This window comes from Lolium rigidum, chromosome 2 (genome assembly GCF_022539505.1).
Source record: "Lolium rigidum isolate FL_2022 chromosome 2, APGP_CSIRO_Lrig_0.1, whole genome shotgun sequence".
NCBI lineage: Eukaryota > Viridiplantae > Streptophyta > Magnoliopsida > Poales > Poaceae > Lolium > Lolium rigidum.
Window position 1 is genome coordinate 236,103,358 of NC_061509.1, and position 20,356 is coordinate 236,123,713.

General features: G+C 49.4%; 1 protein-coding gene across 1 annotated transcript; it reads right to left on the reverse strand.

The window, feature by feature from the left end:
* Window positions 1-4,464: 4,464 nt before the first annotated feature.
* LOC124688356 (protein LNK2-like) lies at window positions 4,465-6,266 on the reverse strand. The gene is made up of 5 exons (XM_047222043.1): window positions 6,207-6,266; window positions 5,909-6,078; window positions 5,150-5,707; window positions 4,906-5,024; window positions 4,465-4,787 (listed from the first exon to the last, which is right to left on the reverse strand). The coding sequence occupies exons 2-5, from the start codon at window positions 6,050-6,052 to the stop codon at window positions 4,661-4,663; spliced, it is 948 nt and encodes a 315-aa protein (XP_047077999.1). The 5' UTR covers window positions 6,053-6,078; window positions 6,207-6,266; the 3' UTR covers window positions 4,465-4,660.
* Window positions 6,267-20,356: the final 14,090 nt, after the last annotated feature.

Sequence of the window (20,356 nt, forward strand, 5' to 3'; positions counted from 1 at the left end):
GCAGTGATTTTGGAATTATCATTTCCAAAACCGGGGGGCATGTGTTATCACCGGAATTTGACCGGATCGAGGTGGGCCGCGATTAAGATGGGCTTGAAGAATATACACGGAAGATATACATGAATCGACCTTGTATACAAAGTTTGGGCTAGTTTGCCCGTGTATCTGTAAATATAGTAGGATACGTGTCGGTTAGATAGAATTTGGCTCGTGCACGGTTGGGATTATTTCCACGTTAGAAAGTCTACGGACTATAAATATGTATCTAGGTTTATTGAGAAAGACAACAATCACGTTCATCACAAACCAATCTAGGCGCATCGCCAACCCCTTGTTTCGAGGGTTTCTTCCGGTAAGCATCATGCTGCCTAGATCGCATCTTGCGATCTAGGCAAGTATACGTTTATTCGTTGTTCATGCGTTGCTCGTGCCGAAGCCTTGTTGATGGCGAGCAACGTAGTTATCATAGATGTGTTAGGGTTAGCATTGTTTCATCGTGTCACATGCTTTTGTCCATGCAACCCTTAGACGTCTAGCCGCCCTTACACCCATCTTAGGTGTAAGGGCGGCACCCCGCTTGATCATTGTTTAGTAGATCCGATCCGTTATGATTGCTCCTTGTTCTTCAAGGATTAGTTTAATATCTGCATAGTTAGGCCTTGCAAACGGGTTGACGGATCCAGTAGCACGTAGGGTGTAGTTTGCTGGCCCTAGATAAGATGTTCCGGGGATCAACTTTATGTTGGTTTTTAGGCCTTGTCTAGGGTTGGTTTATTGTCACCGTGCGTGGCTGCCAGGCTCAATCACGCGTAGGATGTTCCGATTATGTGGTGAAAACCCTAAATCATCGTAGGTCGTTTTAGCTTTATATTGATCAAGCAGGACCACCATGTGATCGTAGACCTCATACGAATCATGGGTGGATCGGCTCCTTGAGCCGATTCACGAGACAACCCGAGAGCCGATCGAGGCTCGTATTTAATGTTTACGTGTATGCCATGCAGGAAACTAAGCGAAGCAAATTCATCACCTTCCTGACCAAGTATAGGTCAGGTGGCACGCCCTTGCACCAGCATCGGACGTGCGTGCCGAGGCTTGCGGGCCGTCGCTCGAGGGACCAGGGCCAGCCGCAGTCCTGGGAGCCTCCCGGCTCTACTGTGTTGCCCGTCGTTGCTTGCCGGTGGGTTTCTGACCGCAACACCTCCTTCATCTCCAAGCCCTCTGATCCACAGCGGCAAAGCAAGATGGAGCTTTTTTTTCGCCAAGTGCCAAGACGACCTTGCTTGACTGCCCGCTCTGCTGCTTGCCCTTGAAGCCTCCCGTGTTCCAGGTACGAACTCTCGTATCCATTCATTCATCTTGCTTGATCCATTGGGTTCACATCTATATTCTTGTTGTTGTTTTTCCATCCAATCTGTGGCACATTTGATTTGACTTGTGCGGATGGATGCAGTGTTGTGATACGCACGCGGCGTGCTGCGAGCCGCTCGAACAAGTGCGCGTTCTGCGTCGATGATGGCGGCGTGTACGAGCACATCCACTGGCTGGAACCCTACGTCCTGGCGACCAAGGTCAGGTGCCCCAACGAGGCGTACGCCTGCCGGAGCTCGGTCCCCTACTGCATGGCCGGCGACCACCAGCTGGTGTGCGCGCACGCGCCCTGCTGCTGCCCGGAGCCCTGCTGCATCTTCCTCGGCTCGCCGTGAAAATTTCGTTTTCCAACTTTTCATTTGAAACAAGACAATAGATTTGCCCAAAAAATTTTGAACGGGTAAGGCCCCGGATGTCCTGGAAGCTTCATTCATTCAGCGGTGGGTGCAATTTTACCGCAAAGTCCCTAAGAGATAGGGAAATAGAAGATAAGCCTAGTACTTCTACAAGAAAGACATTGGGGGAAAAGAGTAAAAAACGCAATCATGTCCCTTGTCTTCTCCACCGCAACTGCGAGACCTCGAGGCTCGGGTGCCTGTGCTGCTGGAACAAGCCGCTTGGTGCGGCGCTGGTTGTGGATCCCTTGCCAAGGCCGGGGAAGATCCACATCGGCACGATGGCCTGGAGGAAGAAGAAACTCGGGCCACCATCGTACCAGGAGACCGGAGTGGCTCCATCTGCCATAGATAGCGACGTCGTGTAGCAGCCGCCGCTTGGGAACTCCGTGAAATTTGGTCGCTTCTTGAGTGATCTCCGGAGATAGCACTCGACCACCCCACCGCCTTCTTGATCCAGAAGTGAAGAAGCGCTCTCCATACTCTTCCCCGCCGCCATGGCCGTCCGAGAGCAGGAAGAAGACTTCTTCAAGGCCTCCAGGAAGAAGGCAACACCACTTGAACCTTGAGCTTGTAGCCGAGCTCAACCCGCTTCCTCCCTCGCCACCACGGCTAGCCGAGAGAAATGGGGAACTCGAAGACGACTGTCTGGCACCGTGCCAGAGCACCAGAGTAGCAAAGCTCGACTAAGGCTTATTAGCGGAGATGACTGGCTCCAACTCCTCCACCTGCTCCACCTCCTGCCACTAGATATTGGAGGCGGAGAAAAGTTGTACCATGTACAACCAGATTTGGCCCTCTACTCTAAGACTCCACAACGGGAAGAAAAACTAAACTACAACCTATTCTACAGAGATCGACGCCTCCCCTCCACCATCTTCGGCCGGCAAAGCCGACGGGAACAACTTCAGTTCAGCCTGGAGCGCACGAGGCAACTCTCAAAACACCGTAGCTATCAGAGAGCGGAGGATGTCGGGTCTCTTCTGGCTCATCTGTGATTTGCCATTTTTATTGATCAATGATATGTTTCGAAAGAGTTCTTACAAACCAAGCTTGACAGAAACGTTAAGGCCGAAATACAAGGCTACTCTCGGGGTATAATGTTACTAAACGCCATAGCCGATGATGAACTCCACAACTCGCCTCTTCTTCGATCTTGTTGATTATCATGGCCGCCCGTACTGGAGTAGCTTCTAAAGGCCCTTCTATTTCTTTCCTTCCAAACTTTCCATGACACAAGCATTGCAATGGAAGATAGGGCCTTCCTTGATTAACTCCTCTTGTGGATAGCCCCTCGCCACCAAACGTGGTTCCTTGATTCTCTCAAGCTATCGGCCATCCAAACGCGGTTTTGTATGACGAAGAATTGCAATGGGGGTGGGGTGGGGGGTCTCCCAAGGTTTTCAAATCATAGAAGGCATCGTGGGTGATGTTTGGCCCAGCATCTGCATCTTATATATCGACGAAGCGAGGTAGCACCCTTCCTTACCAAACTTCCAAGCAATAGAATATGAGGCGTCGTGGTTGAATTAAATAGTGGAAAGCATTTCCCACAACTTGGTGGATTGAATTATGTGCTCAACCGCATGGCTTTGTTGCGTGTTGTTTTGTATGACCCAAAAATCATTCTCCATTGCCATCTTCATCGAGCATTTCCTTTTCTTTGAAATATCAAGGTTAGAGGAATATCCTTTGACCTCATGCCATTGAGCCAAGCTGACTCCCAAGATAAAGATTTCTCTCCATTGACCAAGGAAACCTTTGTGGCTGCCGCAGAGAGATCTTCATCATTTGGCCGCAAGGGATGCTAAGTGACATCAAAGGTTTGGGAGCATCTATCCTATCATTCCAAATCCATCGCAACCGCAAAGCCATGGCAACCTTTTTTGGTTGAGATTACAAGGCCAACATATTCTTTCAACTCGCAAACTTTCTCCCAATTTCCTTTGCAGTTTCCACCCGAGAGCTTCTCATATGCCACCCAATAGAAGTCCCTTCAAATGCTATCGATCTTCATTAGAACCTCTATAGGAACATCAAGTACTATGACGAAGTAGATGCGAATACTTGTGGGCGTCGCTTTAACAAGCACCATTCGGCTGGCCATAGTGGCATATGCCTTCCTATCCAAGGGATGAGCTTGCCGGCCACCCTATCTTCCAAATCTTGAAAGTGAAATTTTCGGAGCCGTGTCGCGAGCAAAGTCAGACCCAAAGAATTCATTGGGAAGGAGGCATGTTGAGCCAGGAAAGCTTGAAGGATGTAGTCGAGGTCAATATTCTCGTAGGAGCCACATGACTTTTTGCACAACTGGTAACAAGCCCGTTGACTTGGCCAAAGCTTGTCAAAGTAGTTGCCAAGAAGTTGATATCATCATTGTTGGGAGCCACAAATATGGTGGCGTCAATCGGTATATATAGAGAGGTGTGGATTGTTGGAGCTCTCCCACTTATTAGTCTATGGAGATGCCTTTGCTTGGTGACCTTGCAAAGGATATATGATGAAGAGGAACCACTACTAACTTTTGGCAGTGTTGTTCCTGAATAGGTAACGCTAACACCCAACCACAAGAAAGTTGATAGAAAATCGGATGAACTCATCTCAAATCTGTCCATGCAATTTTCAAGCAAAGTGGACGACAAATTTCTGTGAGCATATCTGTTATCTTCTCTGAACATTACAATATATACTGCTAGCATCGTGGCCCCTGCTTTAGGAAGAATATAAGTAGTACTACTAATAAACACATGTTTTTTCCTGATAAAGGGCGCTGTACTACCCATAAACACATGGAATTAAGTTGATCAGACGATCACTCATGGGCGCTCAAACTTCCAAAGCCTATATCAGACCACATTTACATGTACTTTCCAGTTTCCAGTAGAACCAGACTATCAAGCGACGCGGTTTGCCTGACGACCAGTCGTCTTCCGGTACAGCGGTTTATGCAGAAGAAGCTGCGCTACCGAGCGATCCATAGGGCTGCCCTGAGTCTGGGTCCATACGCTCGAAGTCTTGATCCTGGCCAGGGGTACCAGAAGCGTCAGTCAGCATTTGGATGTGACCAACCCGAGAGCCATGTTTTGAATAACAACAGATGGTATGAAATCAGAGATAAGTTTCAGAAGTTGACAGATACACTTGCCTGCTCGCAGCACCTGATGAACCCACATTCTGGTCGACACAATGCCTCTGTTCGACATTGTTGGCCAGTCGATACAGGGCATCTCTTATGCACGTCTTGGTTCCCACATCCAACTGCAGTAGCACATTACATGTATATGACGTTAAGTAGCATAAGCACTGAATATCATTCACGTATCACATGAAAAAAATGTATGAAAGATGGTATGCAAGTAAGTGTGAGTCTCAGTGACCCTGACCTGGTTCATGCCTTCCTGAAGCTTCTGGAACCGAAGATTCTTCACCGGTGCAGCTTTAGCAATCGACGACGGGAGAGGGCTCTCAATTAGTCCTCCCGAACATCCTCTCCCCTTCGAACCCAACTCCAATCCTGAGCTGTTCAGACCAGCCCCATCGCCTGCAAAGCACACTTCAGGAAGAAGCTGATGGTGCATCTGAGGCTGCTTCACCTGAGGGAAGTACATCTCCAGTGGGTTTTCGGACATCTCATCGAGGAACATGTCCGGGGTCGTCGCGTGCGGCTTCTTCTTCTTCTTCGTGGAACTCTGTGGAGCGTAAGCCGAGGCGACGTCGTCTGGCCAGGAGCGAGCGGTGGCGGAAGACGGTATCATCTCGTCGTTGCGGTACATGGTGCTGGATGATGTTGAGACGAGCATGTCGTCGAAGGGGCAGAGGAGGTCGGCGTCTGAAACCCGTGGGAAATGCTGGATCTCCTCGGAGGAAGAGCGGTTCAGTGGCGACTCCTTTTCTTTATTCTTGGATGGCTGCTGCGTGTTCATGGGAGTTGCCATGTTGATCTGCAGAAGGTGAACAGAGAAGTTAGCATCCAAGATTCTTGTGAGAAATTATGAACCAAGATTCCCATATGGAAGAACGCAAAGATCTCTGACTCTCGAGTCGACGAGAAGATATATACCGTCAGCTGTAAATCCTTTGCATCATCAAGGAACCTTCAAAATTTGAGGAAAAGTAATCAGGGGCATAAGAGCTGAAAGTACCTGATCAGTAGTGTCAGGAACTGTCAAATCTATCAGTATGGGATAAGCCGCGCTCTTGCTTGCAACAGTGGACGGATTCAGGTCATTATCAAAGCGGATGCTCGGTACGAGCTGAGCATCAGGCGAGCAGATCGAAGGCCACATCGGGTCATCGAAATAATTGTTGCCCCCTAGCTCAAACGGCGAACCGAGTTTTCTTCAGAAGACGAGAGGTAAAGAAAAAAGGTTTCAGATAAAAAGAGAGGCGGCATTGGATTGTAAAAGGCTGCACGCTCAAGGTCAGGACTCAGGAAGTTACCTCAGCTCCGTCTCGACACCCTCCAAGGGGGCCAGCTCAGGCCAGTCGAAGAGGAACAGGTCGCTCGCTTTGTTCCTGTGTTCATCCTGTGATCGCACCGTATCCCCTTGCGGCGGTGAACAGATAATGTCTGAAACGTCGCCGATTCCAGCAGGGAACAATCCCGCTTCCGCACCTGCACGCATTCGATGAGCACAACTTCACCTAGACGTACAGTGAGTAAAACACCGGCATGTTATCGGGGCAAGATCGATGGCGTACGTACTCATCGTGACAGCAACGTCCTTGTTCTGAATCTGCGCGCAGAAGTTGGCTTTTCCATGGGGCACGACGTCGGCGGATGTACCGTCGCCGTAGACAGTAGCGCTGTTTCTGGCGGCGCCACCTCCCTGCGGTAGGGGTCCTGGATTCGCCGGGTACATCTTGGATTTGTCACGGCCTTGAAGCAGCGGCATGGCGTGATCGTTGCTTAGAGCAAAGTCGCCGATGGCAAAGTGAGAGACCTGAATGAAAAGGAGAGAAAGAAAACCGATCAGCCCTCACACAAGAGTTTGAACGTTGGATCGACACAGGAACCTGCAAACGGACGAGAACGATCAGTCTCAGAGAGAGCAAGCCCGTACCTCGTCGCGGGGCTGGAAGAAGCCCCCTCTCCTCCCGACCACCGGCATATGCATCGATCGGAAACCGAGCGAACAGCAGAGGGTCAGAGACGGGACGGGTGGATGGTTGCGGCAACAGGAAGGCGAAGCGAGCAGCCCGGATGGACGAAGGTAGCAGGAAGCAATGGAAAGCAGGCGAGTGGAAGTTGACGGCTCCTAGGCAGGCGGGCGGGAACGGTGGCGCGGCCGTAGCTTATAACATGCCGCTCGTAACTTGCCGCGCCGAACACCCTGTCGAGCTCTAGCCTTATCCCTGCACTAATTGGCCGGGTTTTTGCCAGGAGGTAGGCGATGCGATAAGCTAGCCGTACTTGCGTCTTCCGATGCTTCACCGTCCCGTGCAAGGAGTTAGGCGTCCGTGGCGTCAGAGAACCATTCTCCGGTGAGGCGCTGGATCGTGGGAACGTGTCCTAAAGCGACAGAACGAACGAAGGCCTGTCTGGCTCCGGGTGGAGAGAGGACGACTCTTCTGTCTTCTCCCATTGACAGAGCTAGCTGATCGATCGGCCTAACTCCATTTGCCGGAAACGGAAGGGGGCAGCGCCTCTTTTCCGGCGTGGCAAAGGCGACAGCGACGCGCGCGCGCGCGCGCTCCGGCTGGTGATTGCTGAACGTGCTCCGGCGACGGATCGATGCTTCCTCGCCAGCTGCCTCGCTAAGCGGTAAGCATCCATCGATGGATCGAGGCCTCGCGCGCGGCAAGGTGGCCGGCCGGCCGGCTTCTTTCACGAGAACGGCAACCGGCCGGCGGCCGGCGCGCGCGGTGATCGTGCTAGCTAGCTGCTCGATCGATCGGCTTCACACGATGCGTCAGCTCCTCGCAAACGTGTCGACGGCCGGCTGGACGGACGCGCGAGCTAGCTAGCTCTTGCCTCCGGGAGGTTAAGTTCGGCAGCGCCTTTTGGTGCTCCGGTCGATCGATGACGTTTCGTTCGCGGCTGGGAGCCTGGAAGGACGGACGGCTCGGGTGAGCGAGTGATCGATCGAGAGCTCGACGTCGAGTCGTCGACGTTTCATGTGCAGTGTAGTCTGCATGTGTGTGTAATCTGACAGTAGCGTGGGGGTGACATGTCACGTGTGAGAACGACCTTGTCTACCGTGTCTCGTCAAAACGACTAGACCGACGCGCGCCTTGTGTAAGTTTACTGATTTTTTATACTCCCTCGGTCTATAAATAGATGTTTGAGTTTGTCTAAATCTAGATGTATCTAAACAATAATTTTTTCGACAAAAAGCATATATTAATATCGGAGATACCACCCAACCTCTGCAACAACGTATTGCTCTATCGGACTTACGGATGCACACAGCCAAAAAAGAAAGAAGAATTACAAAAAAAAGAAAAGTCCCGCTATTTTGTGGTAGTTTAATCCTTGAAACTGCAACACTATCACCACCAAGACAACACAATAAGTCCAACTTCTTCAGAAGCGGCACCTTCAAGAAGAGAACAGTGCACAAGCGCTGTCGTCAGCCGATCAAACATCTGGATTTTCACTCTGAAGAAGATCCTCACTTTCAAAACAATGCCTTCAACAAGGCCATTGTCAGGCACAACCAATTAAGGCCAGACATTGGATTTTCACCCTGAAAGGTAAGACTTTGGTCTTCTCTTGTGCAGTCGCCTCCACTTGCATGCCGCTGCTCCAAATCACGAAACACCAAGCCAACTCCTCCTCGCCCCAAAGAATGGAACCTCCATTGCTAGTTCTCAGATCTCGGCCTTCATGACATTCTTTGTAAGCACCATGGAACGAGAACATGCCCCATGATATTAACAGCCAACAGAGCTTCGAAGCGCTCCCTCTGAAACCAAACGGCCAGAGTAAAACGCGGGTGCGCACGACCGAGTCCCACCCGATCCAGCAGTCTCCAGGCGTGCATAGCCCATGGAAGATCGCCGGCGGCGCCTCCCGGAACCCGTCACTCTAGCCAGATCAAAGGGGACATAGCTCTAGCAGATCATCATCTTGACGCAAATTGGAATCCTAGGACCGCCACCTTTATTCAGGTCGCGCCCCCACGCGGCGACCATCCCAGGCCGGCCAAGCCTACCGCCGGAGACACCAAGCGCAGATCGCGTGGTCCGGAGACACCGCATACGCCTGGCCCCCGCCACAGCCGAAATCCAGACCTCCACCGCCGGCCGCCGAGAGGCCAGGAGAAGAGGACCTAGGGTTTCCCATGCAGCCCGCCCCCACCCATCACTCCGCCGTCGGCAGGGCACACCACCCAGATCAGCCCACCACCCACGGCCGCGCAGCACCTCGGGAGCCCGGCGCACCGGCCACTGTCGAAGCGCGCCAAAGAGCAAGGGAGGAGAGCCGCCACCACCAGGCAGCCGTCCAGGCCGAAGCCACCAGACCGCCGGAGCAGCACGGCCTTGGCCTGGGCTTCTCCGCACCGCGCAGCCAAGGGAGTCCTGAGCCTCACCCGCCACCACCGACCGGAGCCGCCACCCCGGGATCCAGACTCGTCTAGATACATTTAGATTTAGACAAATTGCAGACGTCTATTTATAAATAGACAGAGGAACGCTACGTATTATCTAGAATGGGCCTCTCTCTATTTCAAAAGAATTACATATGAATTACCGGAGAATTATATTCCTCGAATTCCTTTTCCCCATTCTGGATTTCCAATGGTTATTTTACATGCAAATACTGCACATGAGAAGAAAAAAAACTTATGGGATATTCTCCCTCTTTCAATGACAATTATTTCATTTACCTATTTACCTATTCCTTCTAACAAGTTCCTATGTTTCTCTCGAGGTGCAACCTTGCTATAGATATACGTGTCTTCTATTCCTATAAGATAGGATTCAACATGCATTAACCCAAAGTTTTCCCTATTTTTGTGTTCTCCAAGTAGGCCCTAAAATACCAAACCCGCGTAGATTCAAAGCACTACGGAAGGGAACAACATCCCATATAAATAACCATTTTGCTTAAATGAGAGACTCGACCTCCTAACCAATGGCGGGTATATATATGTGGTAACTGACTATGTGTGTCCTACGTGGCACCCCGCATCCGACGTACAACAAGATCCGACTCAAAAGTGCAAGTTGGCAATCGGCCATGTAAGAATTCTCCACGGTTTTACACGTCCGCGTCTACATATGACATGTGGATGGAATCGACCAGTGAGAAATTCTCAAATTGCCTGAAATGTGATACAATGTGTTAGGAGGGTCAAATGTGGGAGACTATGGCTATATGTCAACTAAATATACAAACCACATTAGTTCTAAAAAGGATATCATATATACAAACTGGAGAACACTGGTGGAAAAAGGGGCTTTGGTCGCGGTTGGCAACTGCCATTAGTCGCGGTGGCCCAACCGCGACCAAAGTAGCGCGACTAAAGGCCCCCCCTTTAGTCGCGGTTCCTCACGAACCGCGACTAAAGGCCCATCCACGTGGGCCTCAGGCGAGCGCCAGGGCGGAGGACCTTTAGTCGCGGTTCTTCTGGCCAACCGCGACTAAAGGCCTCCGCAGGGTTTAGGGTTTAGCCCCCCCCCTCCCCCTAAATCTGGTTTCTTTTTAATTTGTATTATTTTATTTCTTTTGGGTTTTAATTTTGAAGGAGTTTCACATATTCTACGGTACCGTATACATACATGCATATGAATGTACAATTTCAAACAAATTTGAAATTAGAACCAAAAAGAATTCAAGAGTAATATACAATATATATTCAATATCGGATGACCATATACAATTTTGAACAAGTTAGTTACTAATTCCGGTGCCTATAAAGATCTACGTCATCGTAATAGTGTTCTCCTCTAGGATCGATGACTTCCCTCGCCAACCATCCAGCCTAGTTCCTCTTGAAGTGGTCGGAAGCGAGCTTCCGGACTAAGGGTCTTCCGGAGGTTATTCCTCGAGATGTTGTTCTCACACGTCCGGTCCCGCTCATTGCAGTATCTCCGGATCCTCTCACAAACATAGTATCCACATAGATTGGTCCCCGGTGGCTGAGTATCCCCAATATGTCGGCACTCGCCATTTTAAAATGTAGCTCTTTTTTGAATTCACCGACCTTGGTATCTACGAACCGTCTCCAAACCCTACGAGGCAAAGAAAATTAAATAAACAAGAGAGTTATTAATTAGTTACTTGATATTAGGAAATGATGAACGAAATAGGCCGATCGATATAGAGCGCAAATGAATGAAAATAATTACTTTTGCATCATTTTTCTCATGTCGCCCCAAAGCGCCGGATCCATATTCGGAGAGTCGTGGACGAGAACCGAGGAGGTCCGAACTTTAATTACCATAAGAATCCAAAGTGGAACCTGCGGACACGATACATGCACAGTCATGCATAACTCATCGATTAGCCACATACCATGCATGGAGTAAACAAAAGAGAATGTGCTCAAGACAGAAACACTCACCCAAAATGGTAAGGAAATAGAATATCACTTTTCCGTTGCTGTTTTCTAATAAACCGCCACAGGTCTTCCTCCACGTCGGCGGGGTGGTGTTCTAACACATATGAATTAACGATGTGTGGGTCAATGAACCCAACATCATGGATGTTCCTTATTCGCATTTCCCGCTTCTTCATTCTGCATAATATATAGCGTACACAACAAGATAGTTAGGACAATATATATATATACATATATATATATAGTGCAGGCAATGAACGAGATGGGGTAGAAATTAATAAATCACTTACAGAACGTAGCAACTGATGATAGATTTGTCGAGGTCGCGCAGATTGAACAGCTGGAACAATTCACTCAGAGGAATTTGTACCCAGTAACGTTTGAAGTGATGCTCATATTTAACTTCCGCATAGATATAGTCTTTGGCGTTTTCATGTTTTATGTAAGCCTTGTACCAATTTAGCAGACCTAGCATTTGTCGAGGTAGATCCTCTTCTCGCGTGTGCTCGATGAGAGGGCCATTCTTCACATATGTAAATACTACGTCCTTCATTGGCGCCTCATCAAGGCCTAACACCGCACGAAGAGTGATACCTAAGTCGGCCGCTTGTTTTCTGGCACTTTCTACAGTCAATCCATGTGCTGCCGCAGCTGCTATGATATCGGGGGCATCCGGACCGGCGGCTTGCACTATGAGCGGGGCGATCGATTGTTTACTTTGTTTCCCGAGCTGGGCAACTTCTTTCCCCCTTTGCTTCTCCGCCAACTCTTTCCTCGTTCTTGAACGCGAGTGCTTGCCTACGAAGTTCACGTAAATAGTCGTCGAGCGGATTCTTCGCGGCTTGGGACGGTGTGTTCAAAAATGACTTAGCCCATCGCTTTTCCTTGTCGAATATACCGGCTTGGGCTCGCCCTCTATTTTCTTCTCGGACGCTTGCCTTCCATTTCTCTAAATCAGCAGCCGCGCCCGCCTCGACTTCCTCGGCACTACTTTCCCAAGACCTCCCGGGGAGAGGCTTCGATGATACCTCCGGTACCTTTGTTTTCTTAGGTACGTAAGGGTCCGGGTTAATAACCAAGGACTGCTTCGCTTCTTCGCCGGAGGTGGATTGGGGGCGGTACCGGTGTCCGATCACCCGCCGGACGAGGATCGGGGGCGGCGTCGGCCGACGTGAATGAGGTGTATTAGGTGAAGCACCACCGCCACCGTCACCGCCACCGCCACCGTCACCGCCACCGCCACCGCCACCGTCACCGCCACCGCCACCACCACCACCGTACGGGGGTGGACTTGTTGGCGCCTCGCCCGGAAACTTGATAAATTTCTTCTCGCCATAGAATGAACCGGCGCTTGACATCTCCAAGTCTTTTCACCCCTTCAGGTGTAGCAATGTCAATGTACGTGTCCTCAAACCCTTGGACTATCTCCTCCACCGTGACACGAGCATAGCCATCTTGAATGGGGTTGTTGTGGTGGAGTGCTCCGGTGGTAAAGCACTGCCGATGGCTACCTTCATGGACATGTTCCCGATAGGATAATACAGATGACATGCTTTCATCTCCTTTATATCGTCCACGGGGTAGCGAGGAGGCTCCGTGCAAGTAACTTCGACCACCAGCCGAGGCTCCGGTGCAGTAATTTCGATCGTCGGTGCACCAGCCGGTGAGGCCTCCGTGGAAGCCACGCCGCTTCTTCTCCGCCGCCGGCTTCCGAGATCCATTGGATGATCTTCATGCTGCGCCCGAGCTGCATCTCTTTCGGCGACTAGTACACTCACGGTTTTCTTCATCACATCCATTTCCGTTACCAACTTCGCCACAACATCCGCATCCCGATCCATCTTTCTCTTACGGCTTCCGTAACCGTACGGGTCATCTTTCCGGGGAACCCTAGTTTCCACGAAATGTCCCCGGGCATGCCTCGTACACGTCCTCCGTGTTCAGGATTCCCGAGGGCTTTTGTCGTGGCGTCGTTCTCTCCGTTGAACCCGATCCTCCCTCTTGAGCATCCCTCATTGCCTCAATAAGGTTTTGGGTGGGTGTAATTATTTTGCCCTGGTAAACACACTCCCCTGTCTCCGGGTTCGGCGATCCCCCATGCCCGTACCACCAGCTTTTGGCCCTTGGGTCCCATCCCTCCGTACCTGGACGGATTCCTCGCGCCCTCAGCCTCGTTCTCCATCTTCTCCCACTTAGGCTGCCAAAAGCGATACCCTCCCGGCCCCATTTTATGATTGTACTCCTTCTTGGCCGCATTTTCCTTATTTTTTTTCGATAGTTCAAGGAACTGCTCCGATTTCTTTTGCTTCACAAATTCTGGCCAATCATGTTGCAGCTTTCTCATATTGTCCTTTGAAATCCGGAGTCTTGCCCTGGTTGACAAAGTCATGGGCTAGATTTTGCTTGTATTTCCGAATGCGTTGGCCATCCTAGAAAGAGCGAACTCGTTTGACTAGCTTGCGCCTCTTCTTGTTTTCCGCAATCTTGTTACCCTCCTCATCGTATTTGCGGTATTCCGGAGGTAGAACGAAATGTTCCATAAGCTTTTTGAAGCAATCTTTTTTTCTCTCTCGTTCGACAAAAGTGAAACCAACACGTGCCTTCTTTGGCTCATTCCACTCTCGGCGGGTGATCGAGACGTTGTCTCTAACAACGGCTCCGCATTGGCCGACAAACTTGGTGGCGTTCTTGCTCGGGCTCCAGCCTGCTCGCCGGTTTCTTCGTCGACAACATCGATGGTGCATGTTTCTCCCGGTTTCATCGTCTTGGTTGCGCCACGCTTTGACGACGACGTACTCGATTTTTTCGACGATCCGGCCGAGGGCTAAAATAAGAAAGAGAGTCGCGCGCGTTAGTACACACACATTTATTCAAATCAGTTAGTTGTATCACCAGACGCTCAATATGTATATATATATATACCTCGGCGCCGGAGGTGGTTGCTACTTCCAATTGAAGATCGTCGTTTATCGACGTTTCTTCGGCATCATCTCGCTTGCCGACGGCGCCCTTCATCTTCACACTCAAAGTTCGGATAAGAAGCGATATCATCTTCTTCTTCTCCGGTCGGCACAAAAGGAATATCGCCTTTTATGATGCCGAACATATGGTCTTCGCCGTCCGGATCATAGTTGTCCAGTAATCGGGTCACCTCTATCGTCCGCCATATGTCGGTCCTGAAAACATGTAGTCAAAACAAATTAATTAAGTGAAGAAGGGGGCGGTGGCGGTGGCGAAAGGGCGGTGCCAAAAGGAGGGGCGAGGAAAGGGTGGGAGAGGGTGTCGCGGTATATGCGGGGTCGCGGTGGCGAAAGGGGGCGGCGGAAGGTAGGCGCGCGGTGGCGGTGGCGAAAGGGCGGCGGTGGCAAAGCGCGATGGCGGTGCCGTGTGTTCTCCTATCCCCATTACCCCATCCCCGTTTGTCGTGGCTGTGCGGTGGTGGGATTGGCCGACTAGTCCGTCGTTAGCTTATATATGCATGATGCAACCCACCGGACTTCTTTCGTGTCATGGGATCCCGTCTCCTCTAACATGTAATTCGTTTTTTGTTGGTTCATCAAACATGTTTATTTGGTTCACCCACTTTAGTTACATATTGTGATGAAACAACAAGTTACATATTGTGATGAAACAACAAGTTTATTTGGTTCACCGGCCCACTTTAGTCAAATTTTAGTTTTTTAGTCAAATTTTAGTTTACAATTTTAATTAACAACAAGTTTATTTGGTTCACCGGCCCACTTTAGTCAAATTTTAGTTTTTTAGTCAAATTTTAGTTTACAATTTTAATTAACAACAAGTTTATTTGGTTCACCGGCCCACTTTAGTCAAATTTTAGTTTTTTAGTCAAATTTTAGTTTACAATTTTAATTAACAACAAGTTTATTTGGTTCACCGGCCCACTTTAGTCAAATTTTAGTTTTTTAGGCAAATTTTAGTTTACAATTTTAATTAACAACAAGTTAATTTGGTTCACCGGCCCACTTTAGTCAAATTTTAGTTTTTTAGGCAAATTTTAGTTTACAATTTTAATTAACAACAAGTTAATTCGTTTAAGTCAATTTTTAGTTTTTTTCCAAAATCTTTTGAAGTCCAATTTTAGTTTACAATTTTAGTTAGCAAAAACAAAAAAAAAACAAAAAAAAAATGAGATCGGGCCGGGCGCCGGCACGCCCCGCGCGCGCGCCCTCGATCTCTCTCTCCCGCGCGGCGGTGGGCGGCGGCGGTTCGAGAGGCGGCGACGTGCACTGCGGCGGCGTGTACTGCGGCGGCGTGCACCGCGGCGGCGGCGTGTGGCAGCAGGCGCGTGTGCGGCCGGAGAGTTCGCGCGGCGCGGCGAGTCGACGACGTACGTACGGGGGGCGCCGGGCCGGGGGCAGCGAGGTCGCTCGAGGGCGGCGGCGGCTGCGGCCGTTGATGGCGGCGGGCCGGCGAGGGCGGCGACGTGCAGAGGGCGCGGGGGCAGCCTGACGGCGTCAGCGAGCAGGCGAGCGAGGGCGGCGACGTGCAGAGAAGCTTCACGGATCGACGGAGAAGACGAAGACTGAACCGCCGTCCGCCCTCGCGGTATTTATACCGTCGGGGCTTTCGTCGCGGTTGGGGTTACCAACCGCGACTAAAGGGTACCCTTTAGTCGCGGTTGGTAACCCCAACCGCGACTAAAGCCTTTTTTCGCACCTTTTCGGTTCCGCGGAATCGACCTTTAGTCGCGGTTGGCCTCGCCAACCGCGACTAAAGGCTTTTTTCGAAATTATTTCGTTTCAAAAATGTTGAGAGTACATATAATATATCAAAAAATTCATAAAAATAAAACTAATTCAATTCAAAATGTTAAAAATACAAATTATATATCAAAAAATTAAGAAAAATAAAACTAATTCATTTCAAAAATGTTGAAAATACAAATAATATACCAAAAAAATCAGAAAAATAAAACTAATTCAATTCAAAATGTTAATAATACAAATAATATATCAAAAAATTCAGAAAAATAAAACTAATTCATTTCAAAATGTTAAAAATACAAATAATATACCAAAAAATTCATAAAAATAAAACTAATTCAATTCAAAATTTTAAAAATACAAATAATATACCAAAAAAATCAGAAAAATAAAACTAATTCAATTCAAAATGTTAATAATACAAATAATATATCAAAAAATTCAGAAAAATAAAACTAATTCATTTCAAAATGTTAAAAATACAAATAATATACCAAAAAATTCATAAAAGTTCGTTGGCCCCCTCTTCCCGCCTCTTTCCGCCGACCCCCTCTTCCCTCCTCGTCTTCCCGCCATTTCTTCCCGCCAATTGTTTCCCGCCAATTTCTTCCGGCCTCTTTCTTCCCGCCAAATTTTTTCCCGCCAATTTCTTCCCGCCACTTTCTCCCCGCCTCTTTCTTCCCGCCTCCTCGTCTTCCCGCTCCCATTTTTCCCGCCATTTGTCACTACATATAGGTAGCCCGGCTTGGCCAGCATCACATCTCTACAATCTCTCATCACTCTCTCATGGCTTCCACCGCACCCACTCTAACCTACCAGCAGGTGGAGGAGCTTTGCGCCTCGAACTACCCTTGCCCTCCGGGCTACCGCGTCCTCGCCGGCTGGAGCCTAAGCGCCGGCGGCGTGCCGGTCCCTCCCGTCCCTCGGGTACCGCGCTCCGGGCGGCCATCACGAATCACTACTACCTCGACCTCACGCCGGAGCAGCGGATGAATCCCGCCGGCATCCCGATAACCAGCATACTTGGGACGCCTTCTTCATCAATCGGCGTGAGAGGGCGCTCGCTGGTATGAGGAGGACGGTCCGCCTCCCGGAAACTTCCACGAGGCCGGCCGTCGGCTATGGTGGTACGGCCGGACTCGCGAGCGTCATGGACTACATCACGGCCGGCGATATCCCCCGCTCGCGCTACCCTCGGCTCGAGCCACGAGCGCCGCCCGACGACAGCGACGACGAGCAGCCGACGACGACGCCGGCAACTTAGAAGGCGACGACTACCAAGTACAACGGCGGCGGCTATGAAGACTACGAGTATGCATATTATACGCCTAGGCAGGAGTATGACTAAATCACTCCAAATTTCATGTATGCAGGAGTATGACTTAGTCACTCCAAATTTCCTATATGCAGGAGTATGACTTAGTCACTCCAAATTTCCTATATGCGGGAGTATGACTTAGTCACTCCAAATTTCATGTATGCGGGAGTATGACTTAGTCACTCCAAATTTCATGTATCATCGGTGCTATCTCGAGTCAATTGAATCATTCGAAAATGGACACCAATTAAACACATCACGGGTAATATAATTCACATGATTCATTCAACAAAGTTTGGTACAATAATAAATTATTACACATCATTTCTTCCCTTGTGTCCCCGCTTGCTTACGATTGTGCCGTATCCATGGAGCATCCTCATCATTTAACTTAATGCTTGGGTCGGTGTTCACTTTGAAGGGCGGAATTTCAGCAAACATATTATAATCTTCTCGACATGTCTGTCTTGTCCTCCACTCCCACGATGTTTCTTTTCCCCGAAAGAACAATGTGGCGCTTTGGATCATCGCATGATGTACTGATCGTTTTCTTATCTTTCCGTTTCCTCGGTTTGCTACTCATGTCCTTCACATAGAAAACCCGAGCGACATCTTTCGCTAGGACGAATGGTTCGTCAAGGTAACCAAGATTGTTGAAATCCACCATTGTCATTCCGTATTGCTGGTCCACCTTTACCCCACCTCCCGTTAGCTTGAACCATTTGCACCGGAACAAAGGGACCCTAAAGGAGGGTCCATAGTCAAGTTCCCATATCTCCTCTATGTAACCATAATATGTGACCTTTTGCCCATTCTCGGTTGCTGCATCAAAGCGGACACCACTGTTTTGGTTGGTGCTCTTTTTATCTTGGGCGATCGTGTAAAATGTATTCCCATTTATCTCGTACCCTTGGAAAGTCGTTATAGTCGAAGATGGTGTCTTGGCCAACATGTACAGCTTATCTACAACCTTATTGTCACTCATTAAATGTTTTCTCAACCAATCGCCGAAAGTCTCCATGTGGGCCTTCCTAATCCAGGATTCGAGCTTCCCGGGGTTGTCCGAGCGTAAAATATTCTTGTGTTTCTCAAAGTACGGAGCCACCAAGCTGGAATTGGTCGGAACCGTGTGGTGTGCTTCGATCGGAGAATGGCCGTCCATACATATCATTGATTTCCTTCCGATCGTGCCTTTTCCACTTAGTCTCCCCTCGTGCCGCGATTGAGGAAGACCAATCGGCTTAAGGTCGGGAACAAAGTCAACACAAAACTCAATTACCTCCTCATTTCCATAGCCCTTGGCGATGCTTCCTTCTGGCCTAGCACGGTTACGAACATATTTCTTTAATACTCCCATGAACCTCTCGAAGGGGAACATATTGTGTAGAAATACAGGACCGAGAATGGAAATCTCATCGACTAGGTGAACCAGGAGGTGCGTCATAATATTGAAGAAGGATGGCGGGAACACCAACTCGAAACCGACAAGACATTGGATCACATCGTTCGTAACCGTGGTAGAACTTCCGGATTGATTACCTTCTCGAGAGATTGCATTGAGGAATGCACATAGCTTCACAATGGCTACTCGAACATTTTCCGGCAGGAGCCCCTCAAAGCAATCGGAAGCAATTGCGTCATAATCACGTGGCGATCGTGAGACTTCAGGTTTTGGAACTTTTTCTCCGCCATGTTTATTATTCCCTTTATATTGGACGAGAATCTCGACGGGACCTTCATACTCGCTCGGGCATTCAAAAAAGATGACCTTCTCTTCTTTGGTCGGAGCGTAGCCGGCACGACCTTGAAACCGTTCCGGATGCTTGTCATCGGGGTCTTTCAAACTTTGTCGGTCCTGCCGTGCTTCCTTTGTATCATTTGACTTCCCATACACGCCCAAGAAGCTTAGGATGTTCACGCAAATATTCTTCGTAACGTGCATCACGTCGATTGCAGAGCGGACTTCTAGGACTTTCCAATATTCTAGCTCCCGTAATATAGATTTCTTCTTCCACATGGCTACGTGCCCGTCAGCTCCCTTCGGAACCGATTGTCCGCCAGGACCCTTTCCAAAGATGACTTTCAAACCCTTGACCATATCAAATACCTCAGCACCGAGTGTGTTCCGCAGGCTTCGGCCGGTGATCCGCCTTGCCGTTGTAATGCTTGCCTTTCTTTCTTACTCGGATGACCTTTCGGAAGAAATCGACGATGCCCAAGGTACACGTTCTTCTTACAATTTGGCAAATGTACACTTTCGGTCTCATGTAAGCAAGTGCGTGCATGCATTGTATCCCTTATTTGACAGTCCCGAAAGGTTACTAAGAGCAGGCCAATCGTTGATGGTTACGAAAAGCAACGCTCGTAGGTCAAATTCCTCTTCTTTGTGCTCATCCCACACACGGACACCAGGTCTGCCCCACAGCTGTAAAAGCTCATCAACTAATGGCCTTAGGTACACATCGATGTCGTTGCCGGGTTGCTTCGGACCTTGGATGAGCACCGGCATCATAATGAACTTCCGCTTCATGCACAACCAAGGAGGAAGGTTGTAGATGCATAGAGTCACGGGCCAGGTGCTATGGCCGGAGCTCGCTCGCCAAAAGGATTCATGCCATCCGTACTTAGACCAAATCTTATGTTCCTTGCGTCGGCTGCAAAATCTTTGAACTCTCTCGTCGATCTTTCTCCATTGCGTTCCATCCGCGGGGTGTCTCAACTCCCCGTCCGAGCTTACGGTCCTCTTTGTGCCATCGCAACAACTTGGCATGCTCTTTGTTCCCGAACGGACGTTTCAACCGTGGTATTATAGGAGCATACCACATCACCTTGGCGGGAACCCTCTTCCCGGGTTTCTGGCCCTCAACATCGTCACCGGGGTCATCGCCTCCGATCTTATAACGCAATGCAGTGCATACCGGGCATTCATTCAAATTCTCGTATTCACCGCGGTAGAGGATGCAGTCGTTGATGCATGCATGTATCTTCGGAACCTCTAAACCTAGAGGGCGAGACAACCTTCTTTGCTTCGTACGTAGT